The sequence below is a fragment of the Aristolochia californica genome, unplaced genomic scaffold, assembly GCF_029961685.1.
Source record: "Aristolochia californica isolate CCGP_79_NKW_82.1479 unplaced genomic scaffold, dmAriCali1.0.hap1 SCAF_1, whole genome shotgun sequence".
NCBI classification, from domain to species: Eukaryota; Viridiplantae; Streptophyta; class Magnoliopsida; order Piperales; family Aristolochiaceae; genus Aristolochia; species Aristolochia californica.
The window spans coordinates 3775698-3793652 of record NW_027181770.1 but is presented as its reverse complement, the minus strand read 5'-3'; the positions used below and the strand labels follow the sequence as shown (position 1 = coordinate 3793652).

Sequence of the window (17955 nt, the reverse complement as noted above, 5' to 3'; positions counted from 1 at the left end):
AGTGGAACGAATAACGGAGGTTGCAGAGAGGGGAGAGAAGTCGTCGGTGCAGGGGACGGTGAGAGGAAAAGAGTCAAGCGTCGGGGAGAGGTCGCAGAAGGGGCGACTGAAATCGTCGAAGGTTGCAAGCAAGAGAGGAGTCGGAGAGGTTGCAAAGAGGGGAGAGAAATTGCCGAAAGTCGTCGGTGCTGGGGACGGTGAGAGGAAGGGAGTCGAGCGCCGAAAACACGTCGCATAGAGGGTGATTGAAATCGCCAAAAGTCGGTCGCGAGTGAGAGAAAAAAAAAATTTCTCCAAAACTCTTGTTCGACAAAGCTACCTTCCCCAGTCCGAACTCGATGTAATTGAGAGAGAAAGTGAATTCAGAGCTCGACCCCTCTGAATTCATTTTCCATTGTTTTGTGCTTAAAACAGGGAAAAGCAAAATACTATATTTTACTTTCCCCCGCACTTACACGGCACACTAACACGTTTTGGGTCCATTTACCCAGCGTTTTGGCTATATTTAAACATGCCCTAGGTTTTAAAAACCCCTACAAACCAGACCGCACCACCCGAACGGTTCACGCAACCTTTTATAAACTCAACATATTTTATATGAAATCAAGGTGCCTCAAAATGAACCGCCGCCTTAAGCGAAGAACCATTGAAGCTGCTCCAACCGCCTATTTCCCTTTTTTCGAGTTCTGAACCAACATGTAGTAAAAGGCTTTTACTGGTTTTGAGGAAGACCAGAGGGAGGGAGTTCCTTCAAGGCGAGCTGAAGTCATCAGAGTTGCACGCCTCGTCTCCAAGGTTTTTAAGGTCCCATCTTGCTTTTTCTTTTATTTTTGAATTTATCGGATTATTACCTTTTCTCCAGAAGATTGTCGCAGAACGTTTTGGTTTAGTTCAATGACGGAAGAGTGGTGAGTTTCGTTTATTTCTGAATGGTACTCATCATTTCTGAACGTTGAAGTGCAGGTTCGAGCTGAATTTCAAACAGTTATGTTCCGTAAACTTTCCCTGGCTGCTCTTTGGAGGTTCAAGGATCTCAAAATGGGTAGGTGGTCTAATACCTTAATTTTTGTTATCAAAAGTTCTGAGATTTCGATTGTCCTCACTCAAGCAGTTCCGCGTACTTATTATCTAACTAAAAGTCCATTTATTTATCTGTTTGATGGGAACATCCCGCTGAAGGTGTTCTTGTGAAATTACTTGGATACTAGGAGACAGGGACCTTTCTTATGGCTTCCATTACCTAGTGAAATTACAATAATTCTTTGAAATTGTGAAGAATTGCACTCAAAGCTCTGAATGAAAGAACTAGAATAGTGGATATCCGAATGAAAGATTTGATTAAATATAAATAAGAAGGGATTTGGATTTCCCAGATGGTTTAAAATTTGAACAAAAGACTTTTAACACTACCCTGCTGTAATCTGTTTATATCTTGAGGATATCTACTTGAATACATCATCTACGGTTAAAATATCTTTTCCATTTGTTCTGAAGAATAGTTTTTTTCTTTTTTTCAGATCGGATCAATGGCAAAGAAAGTTCGAGGTTTTTTCAGTGCCAGTCCAGTCATATTCTGCAACCAGTGGTTGGTCATATTCTCATCTGTTACTAGGAGTCTTATCTCTTTGGGCAGATCGTATGATGCTAGGAAATATTCCAATCTAGTCAATCTGTTAGCCCCTCTATTTAATTAAACCTTGGATTTCCTTCTTCCTCTCAGGGACTTTATTATTCTCTAAAGTTTCGATATCTAAAAAGGATATTTAGAGAAAAACATAGAAGAACTCATGGTAGTAATTACTTCATTTTGAAACTAATTTGTTTATTGGACAGATGCAGATGGCAACTGATAATTGTTCTTCCACCAATAGCCCTCTAGAAAAAAAAATAGGCATGACCAAAAAGGGTTTGATGACTCTCTTTATGGATCAGGGAATGTTCTGATTTTTTCATCACATGTATAATGAAAGTCCAGTCAAGTTGCTTTTCATTCTCAAAACTGTTTGTGGGAATTCATCGTAACAGCATTTTTTTTTTTTTTTACGATTGTGATATGGTAAAATCTAATGGGCTTGAAATTTATTTGCAGATGAGGGGCTTCTGTTCCACCACAGCCACTGAAAAAGCTAACGAGGAAGGAAAAGGAGAGAAAGATAAGTAAGTTCTAACCCTGAGTAAGAAAATAAGTTATCCTAATTTCCCGCAAGGATATTTTTGATATGTATATACTATATTATGCTTATGGTTAGTTTTAGATAGCAAATGATTCCAATTCTATGACCCTTATTTGTTTGATGATCAAAAGATACATAGCAAGTGCTGATAATTCAAACTGATGCCTCGGCCTCCTGTGTATATCTCTACTGCCCCTCAACTGGAATTTTTTATAGTTATGTATATGGACTGGAATTGTTTGACTGCACATCTCAGTGTATATCTCTACCGTCCCTGTCCCTACCCCTCTTTCTCTCTCTCTTCCCTTGTATATTTATATTTATATGTTGATATATTGAGCAATTTAGTTTCAACATGATTAGAGTATCTCTTTGTTCATTTTATTTGTGAGAACAAACTTAAGGAATGGAATTCTTGACAGGGTTCCATATGCTGTTTTTTCTTCATTTTCCTTGGTATTCCTTGAATATTCATAGCAGAAAAGAGATGTAAGCTCTGTGCATTTGGACTTGATTTGTGGCTTTTTTGTGCCATATATTGAAGTTTTTGTGCCATATAATTCTTCAATTAACAAGCGCATTATATTGGATTGTTCTCAAATCTGCATTCACTGATTATGTTAGGTACAATATCATGATGTGTTGCTTTTTGGTTTTGCAGAATATCTGTGACATTTGTTGATAAAGATTATGAAGAGAAGCATATCAAGGTTCCATTTGGCATGTCTATGCTAGAAGCTGCTCATGAAAATGATATAGAACTCGAAGGTTAGTTGTGCAACCCAAATTGTTCTGGTTTTTTTGTTGAATGTTCCAACCTCACATATTGATGTGTTGTTTCGTGCCTTCAAAGATTTCATGGCAATGACATTCTTTTATATTTAAAAAAAAAACAATTTTGTAATTTCCAGTTTTCTGTTAATTACAACCAACCTAATAGGTGTCAAAATTAACATGTACTGTTTTGATTACTAAGAGACTCTTATCATTCGATGGTTGGCATTCCATATGTAGAATTGCGAAATTAGATCATTCGATTATTTGTGGACACTGCTAAATAAAAACGTAATTCATATCATTCTATGGAATGATTCGACAACGTGGGTGGTGAGTCTGGTGAAAAGGTTTTGTGCCCCTCACTCCTCAAAAATTTGGGACTCCTCTTATCCATAATGAGGGTCTCATACGTTTTGCATCATCAATCTCTTAGTCGTAAAGTTCCACCCTATTCTTACGAGTGATTCGTTGCAATTTGAGCGAGCTGGATGAGGGATGCTAGTGTCCCTGCACTACTTTTTGGAAATAAAAAATGTGTGATGAACCTGGACTAGGTAATACTTCTATCTTTGTTGTTATTGTAGCATATCTTCAGATGCCATCTCTACCCTACAACTTTAAAAATTTCAATAGTTTAAAGAAGGCAAATAGATCTCATAATTAAACTATCTTCTCTTTATATCCGTGTCTGATGTCTCATCAGAATCCCATATTTCTCTAGAATAGTTTTTTTTTTAATTCTTATTGAATTTTGAGTTGATTCAGGATGTGCAACTCGTCAACTATGGCTACATCAAGGTTATCACCTTGAAACTGATTTTGAAAATCTGAAATTTGCATCTCTTGCTTGATTCTCTTTACGGTCCTTAAGGGTGAAGCAGATTGTCTTTCTTGTTTACCCAATGGCATTATGTGTCCTGTTTTAAAAAAAAGGCATCGTGTCTCTTAGTTGGGTAGCTATGGTTGGTTTACTACGTGGAGCATAGCCTTCATTTACCAAAGACTTTTATCTTTAGTGATTCGTTACTTAAATTTACCCATCATAAGCATGCTATGGAAGTCCTAGATTTTAGCTTGAAGTTGTGTGTGCAGCGCAACTTGTGAAGACTGGGAGTAGGCATATCTAAATTCACTTATAACCCAGTTCAGCAAGATGGAAAATGTCATAAATTACTATTTTGATATTTTGGAATGGAACATTCCGTGCACTAGTAAGATCGAGTAAATTTAAATGTTATGCACACATGCATTTTGGGCTTTACATCTAAACACAATGACATACATGTTGACCTTGTGTACTTGAGATAAGATTTTCAACTTTTTAGTGTTTTGGTGGCTTTGCAATGAAGAGATGTAAAGGAAATAGACCAGAAAAAAGTAGGACAACAGTGTAAATAGTTGCCCTCCTTATTTCTCTGTCTTTTCTCTCTCAAATCCACACCCTTGGCGATTCATTTACCATATCTGCTGTAAATTACTTTTGATAAAAGCGCTTGATTATGTGATATGCATGACAGTGAAGCTTGAAAGTCTTCATCCACTAGTCAAATACCTTCATTGTATGCTTGAAGTAGTCATCAATTTTATCACCCCCGTCTACCCCCTTCTCTCCCTGCCTCCCCCTTTCCTACAAACACACTTCGGTTTTTCACTCGTCCACATCAAGTATAACTGCATTAGTTTTTTAAGTTTTTAAAGAACTGCTTGTATTTTTTTACTTGATTGACAGAATTTATGGTACCCAACAAAAGCTCAAACATGGAACAATATTAAGAACTTTGTGGCTCTTATGATGTTATTATAGGTGCGTGTGAGGGCTCACTGGCTTGTTCCACATGTCATGTGATTGTAACAGTAAGTTTTTAGTATTTTACTGGGGCATTTTAAAGATGTATTTTAATAGTATATTTCTAGAGAACAATGTTGCTCATTTATTTCCTGGTATCTCTCTTAGGATGTGGATTACTACAACAGATTGCCAGACCCAACAGATGAGGAAAATGACATGTTGGATCTTGCTTTTGGGCTTACAGAAACGTGGGTGCCTCTTAAATCCCGAGCTTACCTTGTTTCTTTGTTCTACTAAAACCAATCTTTCAACCATGTATTTATGGGCTATTGCAGGTCTCGCTTGGGCTGTCAGGTTATTGCTAAGCCTGAAATTGATGGGATTCGCTTGGCTTTGCCATCAGCCACACGAAATTTTGCTGTTGATGGTTTTGTGCCAAAACCACATTAAGTAATTGCATCTTTCAAACGTCTGCTGACCTGACCTTTTTGAGGGTAAAGCTACCTGTTGAACTTGTCATTTTTTGAGCTCTCTAAAACCAGAGGTCCTTTGTCCTGAGAGAGTCTAAGTGGAGACTGAAGGATCGGTCCTTCAGTTTGCCGCATAGTGGATTACTTGTTGTATTCCATTGTTAGTGAGTTTTGGTAGACATCATATTTTAACATTATTTAATTGTTTATTGAGATTTTCGTCATTTTATGTATTCTATACCTCCACATATTGATGTAGCGAACATTTAAAAATGTGCAAAAAGATGAGGAAAGATTATGAGGTGAATAATGCTAAGGAATCAGGTATTGGGAAGGTTTTCAATAAGTTTAATTGCAATCAGCAAAGGTATCTCTGGGTTTGCTTCTAGCTCTTGTCAAGTGGCATTTGTAAAACCAGAATGGGTTCTTGAAATCAGCGCAGTATGTAGGAAATATGATGCTTATATGGCTGTTAACAGCCCCAAGGACTCAGACGCCTGATGAGTTCTGCTTTGGTTGGTCTAGGCTTTGCAAAACCAGAATGGTGGCTTGTGGAGCTACTCCAGGTATTGGATTCATCATGACTTCTGAAGTACTGCAGCGTAACCGGTAAATCCATTTTCAACCGGAATTCTGAAATTCAGTTCACGTCGGATTTGTTCGGATTAACAACAAAATCAATTTTTTTGTACAACTTAGTTCTTAAACAAGGTTTAGGAAAAACCAAAATCAAGTTTATTTACTCTGCAATGCACAGAATTTTAGGGCTTATGTAAAGGATAGTGATCATGATGTATTGATGTTATGATGATATAAATGGGACTAGAACTCGAGTTTTTGCTTAAAATGTAACTTGAATCATTCTTTCTATAACCAATTATTTCGTCATTTTTCTGTTTTAGGTCTCAAGTTTAGACATCTGAAAGTAAAAGGAACCGAACATTTGGCTTTAGAAGGTCCGGATGCCCAAAATAACTGCATGTTTCAGACCCTTTCAGTCCTTATTTTTAATGAACAAGACCTGTCGGAGAACCTCCTTTACGATCTGATCTGAAGCTGACGGTGAGGTGATAGAAAGTTAATAAACCGAGAAGAAGAAAATGGCTTCCTTTCACCTCTTGTTGGCAATTGGATGTCTCCTGATAGCCTCGGCTGCCGCAACAGAACACACCGTGGGTGGAAGCGCCGGATGGACTATTCCCCCCTCCCAAGATTTCTACCTGGAGTGGGCCAAAGGCAGGAAATTCGTCGTCGGCGACAAACTGGGTACGTTCTTTTTTTTTTTTTTTATGATTTTGATGCGTTTCGTCTCCTCGGATCTCACTCACGATCAAGCCCAAGCACGCCCGCTTCGATGTTTCTGAACAATGTCGGCTCTCTGCTAATTTGGTTGGCTTGCCATTGGCCTTTTTCCAGTGTTCCATTACACGCCGTCGGACCACAACTTGGTTGAAGTGACAGAGAGGGAGTTCGAGTTCTGTACCCAGCACGACGTGATCGAAATGCACTACCGAGGCAACTCCGTGATCGATCTGGATCAGCCAGGCACCCGTTATTTCTTCTGTGGCATCGGACTGCACTGCGATTACGGCCAGAAGCTCCAAATCACCGTCGAACAATAAAAATCTGCTCTTTTCTTTTTTCTCTTTTCCGTTTCAGTTAGAAATCGTATAATATCCCGACCAGATGGATATTTCGTTGATTTGCTTAACAATGAATGCAATTTGCAAGCATCCGAGAAATGTAACTCTGTTCTTAGACGTCGTGACGAAATAAAAGTTACGCTTTTGAGTATTCGATCCGGTTTCTTGCTCAATCTGACATGCAACGTGCCTCGTATAAGTAACGATAATGAGAATGTAAACGAAACATAAACGCTTTACCTCCACCTCCAGCCGAGATCAAATTCAAGAAAGAATGTCTCGTCTATTCAGAAACTCATCGATAGAGAAGTCACAGATTAACTCAAATACGATTTCTCAAAAGATGAATCAAAATTAGAAAACTTTGTTTACCAACCATTCACACTATCGATCACTCGGAGTATTTAGCCTACCAATGTTGCAGTCACCTTCTCCACTCGATAGGATTTCAAATGTGTTACTACATGTATTAGCAACAAGGCTAGTAACTCCTCTAATCAAGAATTAACATCTCTATTAAACGATATGAAAGTAAAAACTTAGGGAAAAAAAAAGCTTTTGATAGTTAGTACCAACTGTTTGTTGGAGAAATAATTTCGATTTTTGATAAGCTTTTTTATAATTTAAAGATTTTATAAACTAAAAAACCTACTTTCGACAAAAATATTTTCTTTTGCATTAAGCTACATGTTATTTTTTGTGACTTAATTATTATCAATAACAAATTAAGAGTTTTCTTAAATATTAGTGTGATCTCCTCCACATGTTTTACGAAGTATTTTTAAAATAATAAAAATTTTATTTATTTATTAAATCTGTTAAGGAATAGTCCCACATGGATTACTGAATACAAAGATCTTGAGTTTATTAGCTGGAAAAGAGATTTCCTAAGGTAGCTAATCATTTTGGGACATGGCCAACAAATCTCTATGATAAAGAGGAGTCAAAGAAGAAGGTAACTAAAATGCATGCATCCAATCAAGAATCTTGAAAATCCACTTCAAAGATTTTCCTTCAAAGCTGAGATGGAACCTGAACTTATCCCAACAGCCTGCTGAAAATAGCCAAAAACTGCGAGCCTCACAATTCCACGTAAAAAACAATGGCAAGAAGACCTGCCTTCAATCCTATTTTTATCATCTGGTTTAAAGAAAGACGATTTGAGACTATTTATAATGTAATGTTGATGCGAACAACACGATAGAAGATTATAGAAAGACCAGTCTGTTTCTTTCTCTTGAGGATCCCTCGCCGCCCTCCGCCACCACCTTTCCTTCCGACAGGCCCTGTAAGCTTTGAGGAGAATACAGAACAGAGAGAAAAATGGGTTCAGTCTTTCTTTCCCTGTATTTGGTTTTGGTGGTGGTTTGCGTTATGGTAGGATCCGTGAGCGCTGGTGATCGTATCGTTGGAGGAAGCACTGGCTGGTCGATTCCCCCGGAAGCCTCTTTCTATCAAACTTGGGCAGAAAAGAAGCAACTCTTTGTCGGAGACAAACTGGGTATGTTTACCTCTCTTCAGAATCGTAAAATTTTTATTCAGCACGGGTGATTGACTAGACCAGAAATTTCTCTCCCATGTCTTTACATCTCCGTCTCAGCTTTCTGTTTATTCCATTGCAGCAGTTGAAGAAGCTTAGAACCACGCAAATCGTCGAAAGATTAAAAAATAGAAAATAAACAGAGATGAAACTATTGATTGCTTTGTTTAATCACGTAATTACGTATCCTGCTTGCAGTTTTCTTGTTCACGACGGGGGTTCACAACGTGCTGGAGGTGACGGAGAGCCAGTTCCAGACTTGCACCCATTCGTTCGATAGCAGAGGTCATTTCAGCGGACCCTCCATCGTCCGGCTTTCTTCTCCGGGCAATCATTACTTCATCTGCGGGGTGGGTCAGCACTGTGATCGTGGCCAGAAGCTGAACATCACGGTGGCTCCTGCTACTTCAGACAGAACCCTCACCTCTATCCATGAATCCAGTGCAACTCCTGGCGTCTTTCTGCCTTCTTCCTTCCAATATTTGTTGTTTCTCTTACTATTATTTACTTCTTCGTTCGTTTACATGCTCATGTGAGGAGATCGTCATCAATTTTTTTTCTTTTTTCTGCTTCATAGTTGCTGATCTTCGTGTCTTTTTGTTCTTAAAAATTTTTGTTATCTTCATTCATGTTGTGATTGTTCATTCATACCTGTATCAAAATCTGATAGTACATACACACAGATTAATGAGAAAGAGAATCAATTCTTTTCTTTTTTTTTTGTGAATATTAGATCATATTTCACAATCTAATACCAGAATTTGTGCTGGTTTGGAAGAGTAAAATTTTTTTATGAAGATATTTAAAACACTGCTCTAAAAATTTTTAAATTAAAAAAAAATCTATTGAAAATTTAAATAATTTTTAAAATTAAATTAATTCATTATATGCAACGGACACGTGTCCCTGGAATCTTTAAAGAGTTAGGAATCTTTAATAATGTTTTCCAAAATCTCGGTCCCTATTTTCCCTCCGAAACCTCTCATTCATCTCCATTTGCGCCCTATTGGTCTCTCTCTCTCTCTCTCTCTCTGTAACGCCCAACCCTTCCTAGTTCGAACGCCATCAATTTCGCAATTCTGACGACGAGCGAAAAAGAAAGAAGCCCTAATTTCCCGTTGTATTTTTGTATCTTCTCTAATGAGATGGGAAATGGAGATCGAGGAGGTAGAAGCGGTGCTCGAAAAGATCTGGGATCTTCACGACAAGCTCAGCGACGCGATTCATGCAATTTCCCGGTCGCATTTTCTCAATTCCATCAAACCTCGAAGGAAATCGGACGATATTTTCTACGCTCGCGTCGACAACAAGGACAAGATTAAGGCGCGCAGCGAAGGTGACGATGAACCATGCGGTTATGTCTTTATCAAGGATTTTCGATTTGAAGATGATAGGGCTATTGCCGAAGCGAAGAGCCTTAACGCTATTAGGACCGCGCTCGAGAACCTTGAAGACCAGCTGGAGTTCTTTCATGTGCGTATCTAATTTGTCTTCTTCTTTTTTTTTTTTTCCTTATCCTGCTTTATATTGCTTTCACTTTGGAGTTGTGCGTGCACTCTATGCACCTGGTGAATTTATTGTATATCTTGACATAATTTTGTTAACTACTCGGTTAATGTTGTTCCTGGGGTTTGCGGACAAGGACCAGCAAATTCCTTCGTTTTAGGCCGGAAATAAGCGGTGTCGACGATTATGGAACAACCTCGTTCCTCAGGTTTCTATTTTCAATAAATTATTTCATTTGAGCTAGCATTTTTAGCTTCCTTTGTTGATTTTTATATATCGTTCCAGCTTCCAGGTAGCTTTATTTGAAACTTGTGCAACATAACTTTCAGGTGGATTTCTTGCCGCTGATCCCTAAATTTAGTCCATCTCCTTTTAATTATTTATCATTCATTAGGGAGCCTGTCTTATGATAAAAATAGTGATTATAATAAAATCAGGAAACCAAATAGAATAATTCAAAGGTTTTGCTGCAAATGTCCCGGTTGTATTTCGGGTGTCTTGTCTTTTACCTTTTGGTGTTATCATTTTAGTCTGCATAATGATCTGAACGTGTCTTAGTACAATGATGTAACCTTGACTTAACCATAGAAGGTAATATTCTCTTGCGCTTCCTTGAAGTTGTGATCAATTCTGACTCGCTATGGACATCCTGTAATTTTTCTTGCTGTTTTGTTGTTACATACAGAGTGTTCAGTCTCAGCAGCAAGCAGAGAGGGATGCTGCAATAGCACGTTTGGAACAAAGTCGGCTTATTCTGGCAATGAGACTGGCTGACCACCATGGTAAGAAGTACAAAGTCCTTGAAGAAGCTCAAGCATTCATAGGAGATGTGCACAATGCTAGCCGTTTCATTGCACCAGAGCATCTCTTTGAAGCACCAAGAAGCCAGTCGGTTCACAACTCAGAAAATCATGATGGGAAGAGCTCCAATTTTCTGATGCAAGTTTTCAGAATTGGCATTAATTTTGCTAAGAAGTCTCTTAATGTACACCAGATGGGAGGTGTGATAGGGAATGTTACCTTAATTGCTCTGAGCATGGTTGCTATACTTCAGCTTCATCAAATGGCCTTAGGGAATGATTTTGTTCTTGTAAAGAATGAGAGGAATGATAATGCAAAGTCCGAGGGATCTTCCAGTGGTCATATGAAGCTGTTGGATGTATTATCAGCTAGAGGCTGAGATTGGGAAAATGAATGTCTTTGTTTCACATGTCCATTTGCATCAAGTTTTGAAGTTTTCGCCCAAATGGATTAAGAGTCCCTGTATGGCTTCCACTTGTTAAAGCTGCATCTCAGAACTTCTGTTGGTTCTTTGCGTCAAATAGTATCATACCCTTCCACTTTGCCTGTATGCTTTAAGTTTCCCTCTCTTGTATTTTCTCTTGCTTTGAATCGTGTAAGAAATCGAAGCCTAAAACAGGACAACCTTGAGAAGGAGACTGACTACATGGTCGTGTTTGTATCTGATCAATGGCAGCTTATTTCAATAAAGCCGTCATTGTGTGGTTTGCAGCTAGAGATATATCATCTTTTTGAGAGGGCGGATTCTTTCCTTGTAACCAAAGAGTACAGACTGTTTCTTTCTTTTGATGAGTACAGATACTTTTCTTGTAACCCCAGAGCTCTGACTGTTTTTAACCTTTTGAAAGTTTTTGATACTTGTGATGGGAGACTTGCCACTTTTGAAGGTGCTATCAACTCTTTATGCTCTTCCCTGAAACACTTCCAATAATTTTCTGGTTTTGGTGGGATACTCGTGGCTTTACTGTTTATTTGATTCTTAGTCACTGAACGCACATTTTTTACCTTATTCTACGTGGGAACCAAACTGAAGCAGTTACAGTTCAGAGATGGCATCGCAGTGAATAATTTTATTATGTCTTACGTATGTGCATAATTGTTCGAGCTGTGAGATTGATTCATTCAGAATGTAGTCAGAGAAGTTGAACTAAAACGACAAAGATGGATGAAACCCGTTTGTCTCCATTCCAGTTTCCAGTTCATCTTGTTGAAGTTGATACCAAGGAAAGGAAAACCGCAATCTTATTGTATACCGAATCAGACGTCACTGTTCTCCCAGACTAGCTAGCACAACAAGGTGCCTCTAGACAGTTCAATTTCCTGTGTCACCTCTGGACTAGAGTAACAAATACAGTCGACATCGTAGGCAATTCGATAACCAAGACTCTTCTCCACCAGCACTCTCAAAGGGAGACGTTGGGAACCAAAAAAAGAAGTCTTTTATTGCTCATGAATAGTTTCTGTTCCCTGTGACTCTCCATATGACGATGGCAAGAAGCAGCAGCAATCTGAGGAATTACAGATGTTCAAATAAGAAAGAAGATGCAAACCACTGAATAAACCGCCCACATCTTCATTACCTCATTCAGGTAATTCCTGTGAAGCATGTAAAACCAACTTTAATCAATTAATCAATGGTTGAGTGCACCAAATAAAATGGATGGATTATACTAATACAGCATATATTAATGAAAGGACTAAGATGAACAGGAAGAACTGGACATTACACTCAATGCAGTATAAATTAATGAAAGGACTCAGAGTAGTCCACCACACTTCCATTCCCACTTTATCTGATAAAATGTAAAATTTATTAGAGAGGGAAAGTCACCACCACTTTACCATAACATCGAAGATTCTGCAGATAGACAAGTCAAAATAATTCTATTCAACCACAAAAATAGGAATACAACAAATGAACAAAAGCCATAGTGAGCGTCGGCCATCGCGTTTATGCTCTACCTATCACAAACACAAGCTGAAAATGCAAAAATATCCAGCCATCATCTAAAAACATATATTGCTGTACATGTTTAAAGGAAAACACATCTTTCCCATTTCCGAAAGAATCAAGTTCCGACAGGCGACACTCTCAAAAGAAAGAAAAGTTTTCTGTTTCAAGAAAGAGAGTTAAAAATCAATAAATGCTGACTGCCAAAAATTCCTAGCTTTTCAACCCTCTACAAATGATATGCCCTCTGTTGTGATTTCAGAAAGTAGATAATACCTACAGGCGCTCAATTTCAAAGCAATGCTCCTCTTTGCTGTTCACTACTACACACCCAGAATCCAGACATTGCCATTAGAATGCTACAATTCGGAGAATCCATATCCAGGAACCATTAATAATATCATGTGAGTCAGATAAGGAAAATTGATTTGCATGATGTTCAAGCCAAAATTTCCAGCATCCACAGCCACAATTATCCATATGCTTGATTACTACAAATTCCATGGCATGTGCAGTGAAGGGAAAACAATCACCAATGGCCAATCTACTAACCAGTTTCAAACTGATGGAAATTCTCAACCCCTTCCATAGAACACATCTGAAGGTCTGTTAGAGAAGTTTTGGAGCAAACGAAATTCTTCTATTGCAGAAGCCTTAGAAAATGGATGCTCTCTCTTTCTATGAGAAAAACTACTTTGTGGCATACAACTCTCTTTCCTTTGGAAATAGTAATTCCTAGTTTTGTAGAAGTGGATAGCAGAAAACAGGCTTGCAGCAACTACAACTAACTTCCCCAGTATTCCTGCAGCATTTTGTAACCTCCACGGACTTGATAAAACTCGAAGACATGAACTAAAAAAACCAAAAGACATACATCTTTTTTCTCTTCTATACTCTAAATTGAGGTCAAAGGCATTTTCTTTGTAATTTAAATTTTTTAGCATCTCTTGTATCACATTTGGTGCACTGCCCGGGTATTCTGCAATCCGTTGCTGAAGGAATAATCTGGTTTCTTCCAGTCTCATCAGAGCTGCCTCCCACTCGCATTGCATCCCTAATGGCGATCAGGCTCTTCCTTTCACCTGCAAATGGGTCCTCTCTTGATCCAGCATAAGCGTGATGATGATACTGCAGTGGGAGAAATAACCCGCCCAAGCCAAAACAACTGAACTGGATTTCATCGCTGATGCTATCATGCAACTCCCACGCTCTCTCTATCAGACTCTGCAGGTTCCTCACTGGCTCCATCAACGAAAGCCCATCAGATCAGACCATAATATCAGCACTGCCGCTTCACGAGCGTCTTTGTTTCACATCTTTTCTGGCTGCGAGGCCCCACGGAAATGCAGTGGAGGGGACTGGAGGGTTTTGTCTAGCTGTAATGGGTGGTGGGGGAGAAGAAATCCTTTGTATTTTCCGCTTTCTCTGGTTTTGCTGTTTGCTCAGCAGGCACTCCATACACGCCGTCGACGGGCATTGGCAAATGGGGTAGCATTTTTGACAAATTGAAGGATCCAACCCACATAAAAGCTCTAAATCCTGCAAGCTGGGAGGCGGGGCCTCATCATTGATAGCTCCCAGCTTCAAGGAATTAACTGAGACGGCCATATTGCATGGAAAAACTAAAAAAACACAAAGAAAACTATGATTTTTGTTGTACATTTCAATGACATTTATTCTTTTGATGATTTATGGGCTCGCCGAGTCGACTCTAAGTCCAGGTCCACGTTGGGAGAACATAAAAGAGGGAAGATCTCCCACATTCCCCTTTTCTCCAACCTCTTGTCGGTTGGTGGAGGCTGTGGGCCCAATTTCTCCCTCTCCTATCAAACCTCTGAAAATATCACCTGCCAAAATGCGATCTTCTGACCCTGACCCTGACCCTGACCCCACCTTTTCTGGGATCGTAATCCAATGTTATGGATCTATTGGCAGATGCTGCCAATGGGCTCTCTTACAAGCGTGATCCAAACATGGGCCCACATTGCCCGACGAGTGGAGTGGACCTTTTTGTTCGCGGTGCAGTAGGGAATGGGCGAATGGCGTGCTGTGACGGTAGCAGACGATTTGGACCCCATACACCAATTCAATCTCTAATTATGTTATAATAGAGGTATTATAGTTATCCAACCCATTTCGGGAGAAGCGTTTGTAGTCCAACGGTCAGGATAATTGCCTTCCAAGCAATAGACCCGGGTTCGACTCCCGGCAGACGCACTGTCTCTTTTTTACCCCCTTTGAACCGTTTTTTATTAACGGCGCAAGTTAGAACCGCTCGCAATCGGTCGTGGTCGCGGTCGAATTGATTATCGTCATCGGTGCTCCGTCGTCGTTGCGAGCCGTATCTAAGAAATTAAGAACGAGGGAGAGAGACGGGAAATAATCGTCACGAAAGAGGAGACAGCCAGGGGCAAGGGGCAGGGGTTCGACGAATGGAGGAATGGACATGTCGTCATATGAAAGCCTGGTTTCAGGTGGGCCCACATCTCTGCCGAAAACTTGGACTGGCTTGAATTTATACCTGTAGGGGCCACCACGGCGTGGACCACTACCCCACGCCTCCGCCCTGGTCACGACGGAGCGGCCGTCCCGCTGCCACCTTCCCCTGGTTCCACCCAATTGTACCCAGAAAAACAAAAAAAGAGTAACAGCAAAGGATCCCCTCTTTTGTCGGTTTCTGCTGCTGTTTTTTTTTTCATTTTCTTTACCAGACAAACAGTTGGGCATTTCCATCCTCCTTTTCTTTCGTTTCCTTCGGTTGCTTCAAAAGGCCATGGACCGACAGAAACGGACAAATCTCCACGCCTCCATCGCAGTCACAAATTCGGAAAATTGTAACTTCTCCCATGCAGATACCTCTACCTTTAGTATACCCAATTCTTCTCTTTTATATTTCTACCTGAATTTTTAGTCTCTATCTGCAACCTCTTACCTGCCAGCTCTTTTTATCATTTTGACCTGCTTAGTGTTTATGAAGACGACGATTCTCGTCTGGTTAGCCCAGTGTTCCTCTGGGAAGCAAATGTTAGTAAGGATTGAAAAGAAAAGGAAAAAAATCTATCTGCTAGTACTTTACTTCTCCGTAACGTGTGATTTCTTTTTGTTCGCAGCAAGCTAAGAGAGAAAGCGTTGACCCCTGTAGGAGCTGGCCGTAGCCGGTAGGACCCTCCACGGCCATGGCGAGTTGATGATGGAATGCCCACATTCCATCATTCTATTGATTGCCAAGAAACAGGAGATTTCTAAGGATTAGAGACCGTTGAATTCGAAAACCATGTTGAGCTAACGTTCATTAGAAAAAGAAAAATAAGAAAAAGTAAACAAACAAGCTAGCTTCCGCTCCCATCAGTTGTACGTCTGTGGCAAAGCTGCACCGGGACTTGCCGAAAGGAACGAAGATCTCGATAGCTGGAAGGAAGATCAAGAGGAGAGAAGTGCAGACCGATGCGCCAATGTGCTGTCCTTGTGCAATAAATTGTAGTAAGACAGGAAGATCAGAAAGAAAGAAACAGATGGACCCACTTGCAACTTGGCCTCTCTGCCATGTCTGGGTCTCTTTCCCTCGGCGCCCCGTCCAGAACAACTGCACCTCTGCACCTGCGGCCCCCCTGCACTTCCCCTTCTTTACTTTTACTGTTGCGAAGAATACGTGTGCACGCATGTGAGCGTCAGCTCAGCAACCGGAAATGGCTCCCCATTTCCCTAACGCACCGGAGTTTCCCACTGTACGGTACGCCAAAAAGGAGAACTTGTCGACAAATTCTGCTTAATTTGGCCGGAATGTCTAAGCATTTCTAGAAATCGACGACCGTACACTATTAAAGGAGAGAGAGAGAGAGAGAGCAGCTGCAGATTTGACGGCACCATGGACGAGCCACAAAAAGAACACACGTGCCTAAAGCTCTTCCCGTTATTACGTTTTAGGCGCGCTGAGAGCTTCATCCTAAAGCACACTAGGCCAGAATTTTTCCTTTTTAGAGTAGCAGCATCTGCTCCATCTCCCTCCCTCACCTTGAAGATTACTTAAAAATTATTGATACTTTTGAGACAGTATTCCGAAAGCATTAAAATTCCGTTTTTTTCGGTTTTCATGAAAATAGCCACGTCCTTTTCATCTTCCACGCCGCATCACCGTCACATGGGTTGGGTAAGTTCTATAAAAAACGAACTTTCATGAAGATTTTCAGAAGAGTTCTGTAGTCTGTTTATCTTCTGGATCAAGCTTCTCAGTAAGCTAAAGAAGTTCATCCTTTCTCTAATTGAAAGTTATTTTTGAAAGAAACTCCTTCAGTACCTAATACTACTAGCAAAAGGAATCTGCTCGAAGGAACAGAAAGAAAGGGAAAAGAGCACCGTTTGTAGGTTCGCTTTTGCAAAAGAATTTGTGGATTTGATGGATTAAAGAGATCACAACCCCGTGATTTTCTCTGCAAAGCATTCTTTGGAGATTATCTCAAAAACCCCATCCAATCCATGTCAGTGAGGAAAAGTGTGAGGGTCATATATTCCACAGCAGAAATCAATTCGAGAAATACTCTCTGTTTACGAGAGCATTGAAAATCTCTTTCAAACTCATCGTGGGTGTGGATGGAGATGATCGACAATCAACCAGCACATGATGTGAACGACGAAATTCCTAAATGAAGCAAGCCCAGAGAAAGATACAGCATAAACGACGAAAGGAGCACCCAAAACGACACACAAGTCCACGATCTGTAGACTCTCTTCTTATCAGTATTGACGGCTTGGTTTAGCTCATGAGGTGCGACAAGCAAAATCCAATTTCTTTTTCTATTTCTCTCCGTGTTATTCTCTGTTAAGAGGAGGTTGTGGGGGCTCGGTCGTTATTCTTATTTCCTCGATGCCAATTGCTCGAGGTTGCTGATACTTCTCCGCAAGGGAACAAAAAAGATTTTGATACCCTACTAAGATGTTTCGCTTCTGTAATCTTCACAAAGCAACAAAGAAGCAGTTTTACCCGTTCACTTCTAACCTCTGAAAACGTAGTTTTCTTTTTCATTTCCGCCATTGAAACGACGATAAATATGCCACCAATGTGGCCGGCGCAAGTTGGGCGGACATAAAATGAAAAAGGAAAGATTAATAATTGTGTCTTTTGAAGGACTCTCTCACTCTAGTGGCCGTCGCAGAGAGAAGTGGTGTTGGCCCAGCAGGACCGAGTCATGAAACTCCCTTATTAGCCATTGAAAGGCCGTCGATCAGTGCGAGTGATACGGGTAAGTCGGGTACACGGCGCTTAGTACTGATCAATCCTGAAACGCATTCAGTTCTTCTTCCTTATTT

At 40.1% G+C, this 17955-nt stretch overlaps 3 protein-coding genes and 1 non-coding gene across 5 annotated transcripts; all 4 read left to right on the top strand.

Annotated features, from left to right (window-relative positions):
• Positions 1–597: 597 nt before the first annotated feature.
• On the top strand, positions 598–5536 carry LOC137956341 (uncharacterized). 2 transcript variants are annotated; one of them, XM_068803816.1, is made up of 8 exons: positions 598–795; positions 964–1042; positions 1518–1585; positions 2090–2157; positions 2836–2942; positions 4756–4805; positions 4906–4988; positions 5076–5536. In XM_068803816.1, exons 2-8 carry the CDS (start codon positions 988–990, stop codon positions 5188–5190), a joined length of 546 nt encoding a protein of 181 aa, XP_068659917.1. In that variant the 5' UTR covers positions 598–795; positions 964–987; the 3' UTR covers positions 5191–5536. The 2 variants fall into 2 exon arrangements, with proteins under 2 accessions (XP_068659917.1, XP_068659909.1); XM_068803808.1 differs by having other exon boundaries at positions 599–804.
• A 2691-nt stretch (positions 5537–8227) lies between these two features.
• Positions 8228–8929, top strand: LOC137949236 (mavicyanin-like). Its single transcript, XM_068795402.1, has 2 exons — positions 8228–8354; positions 8592–8929. Exons 1-2 carry the CDS (start codon positions 8228–8230, stop codon positions 8927–8929), a joined length of 465 nt encoding a protein of 154 aa, XP_068651503.1.
• Positions 8930–9377: 448 nt separating this feature from the next.
• LOC137942862 (plastid division protein PDV1-like) lies at positions 9378–11571 on the top strand. The gene is made up of 2 exons (XM_068788592.1): positions 9378–9866; positions 10585–11571. The coding sequence occupies exons 1-2, from the start codon at positions 9534–9536 to the stop codon at positions 11077–11079; spliced, it is 828 nt and encodes a 275-aa protein (XP_068644693.1). The 5' UTR covers positions 9378–9533; the 3' UTR covers positions 11080–11571.
• Positions 11572–14796: 3225 nt separating this feature from the next.
• Positions 14797–14868, top strand: TRNAG-UCC (transfer RNA glycine (anticodon UCC)). The gene has a single exon. It is a non-coding gene; the product is annotated as a tRNA-Gly (tRNA).
• The last annotated feature ends 3087 nt before the right edge of the window (positions 14869–17955 follow it).

Bases quoted from the DNA above. Each gene is read 5' to 3' on its own strand.
- LOC137942862 (XM_068788592.1), top strand. From the start codon at position 9,534: ATGAGATGGGAAATGGAGATCGAGGAGGTAGAAGCGGTGCTCGAAAAG. The intron at 9,867-10,584 runs GTGCGTATCTAA...TGTTACATACAG, and splicing joins ACCAGCTGGAGTTCTTTCAT to AGTGTTCAGTCTCAGCAGCA.
- LOC137949236 (XM_068795402.1), top strand. From the start codon at position 8,228: ATGGTAGGATCCGTGAGCGCTGGTGATCGTATCGTTGGAGGAAGCACT. The intron at 8,355-8,591 runs GTATGTTTACCT...TCCTGCTTGCAG, and splicing joins CTTTGTCGGAGACAAACTGG to TTTTCTTGTTCACGACGGGG.
- LOC137956341 (XM_068803816.1), top strand. From the start codon at position 988: ATGTTCCGTAAACTTTCCCTGGCTGCTCTTTGGAGGTTCAAGGATCTC. The intron at 1,043-1,517 runs GTAGGTGGTCTA...TCTTTTTTTCAG, and splicing joins GTTCAAGGATCTCAAAATGG to ATCGGATCAATGGCAAAGAA. The intron at 1,586-2,089 runs GTTGGTCATATT...ATTTATTTGCAG, and splicing joins GTCATATTCTGCAACCAGTG to ATGAGGGGCTTCTGTTCCAC.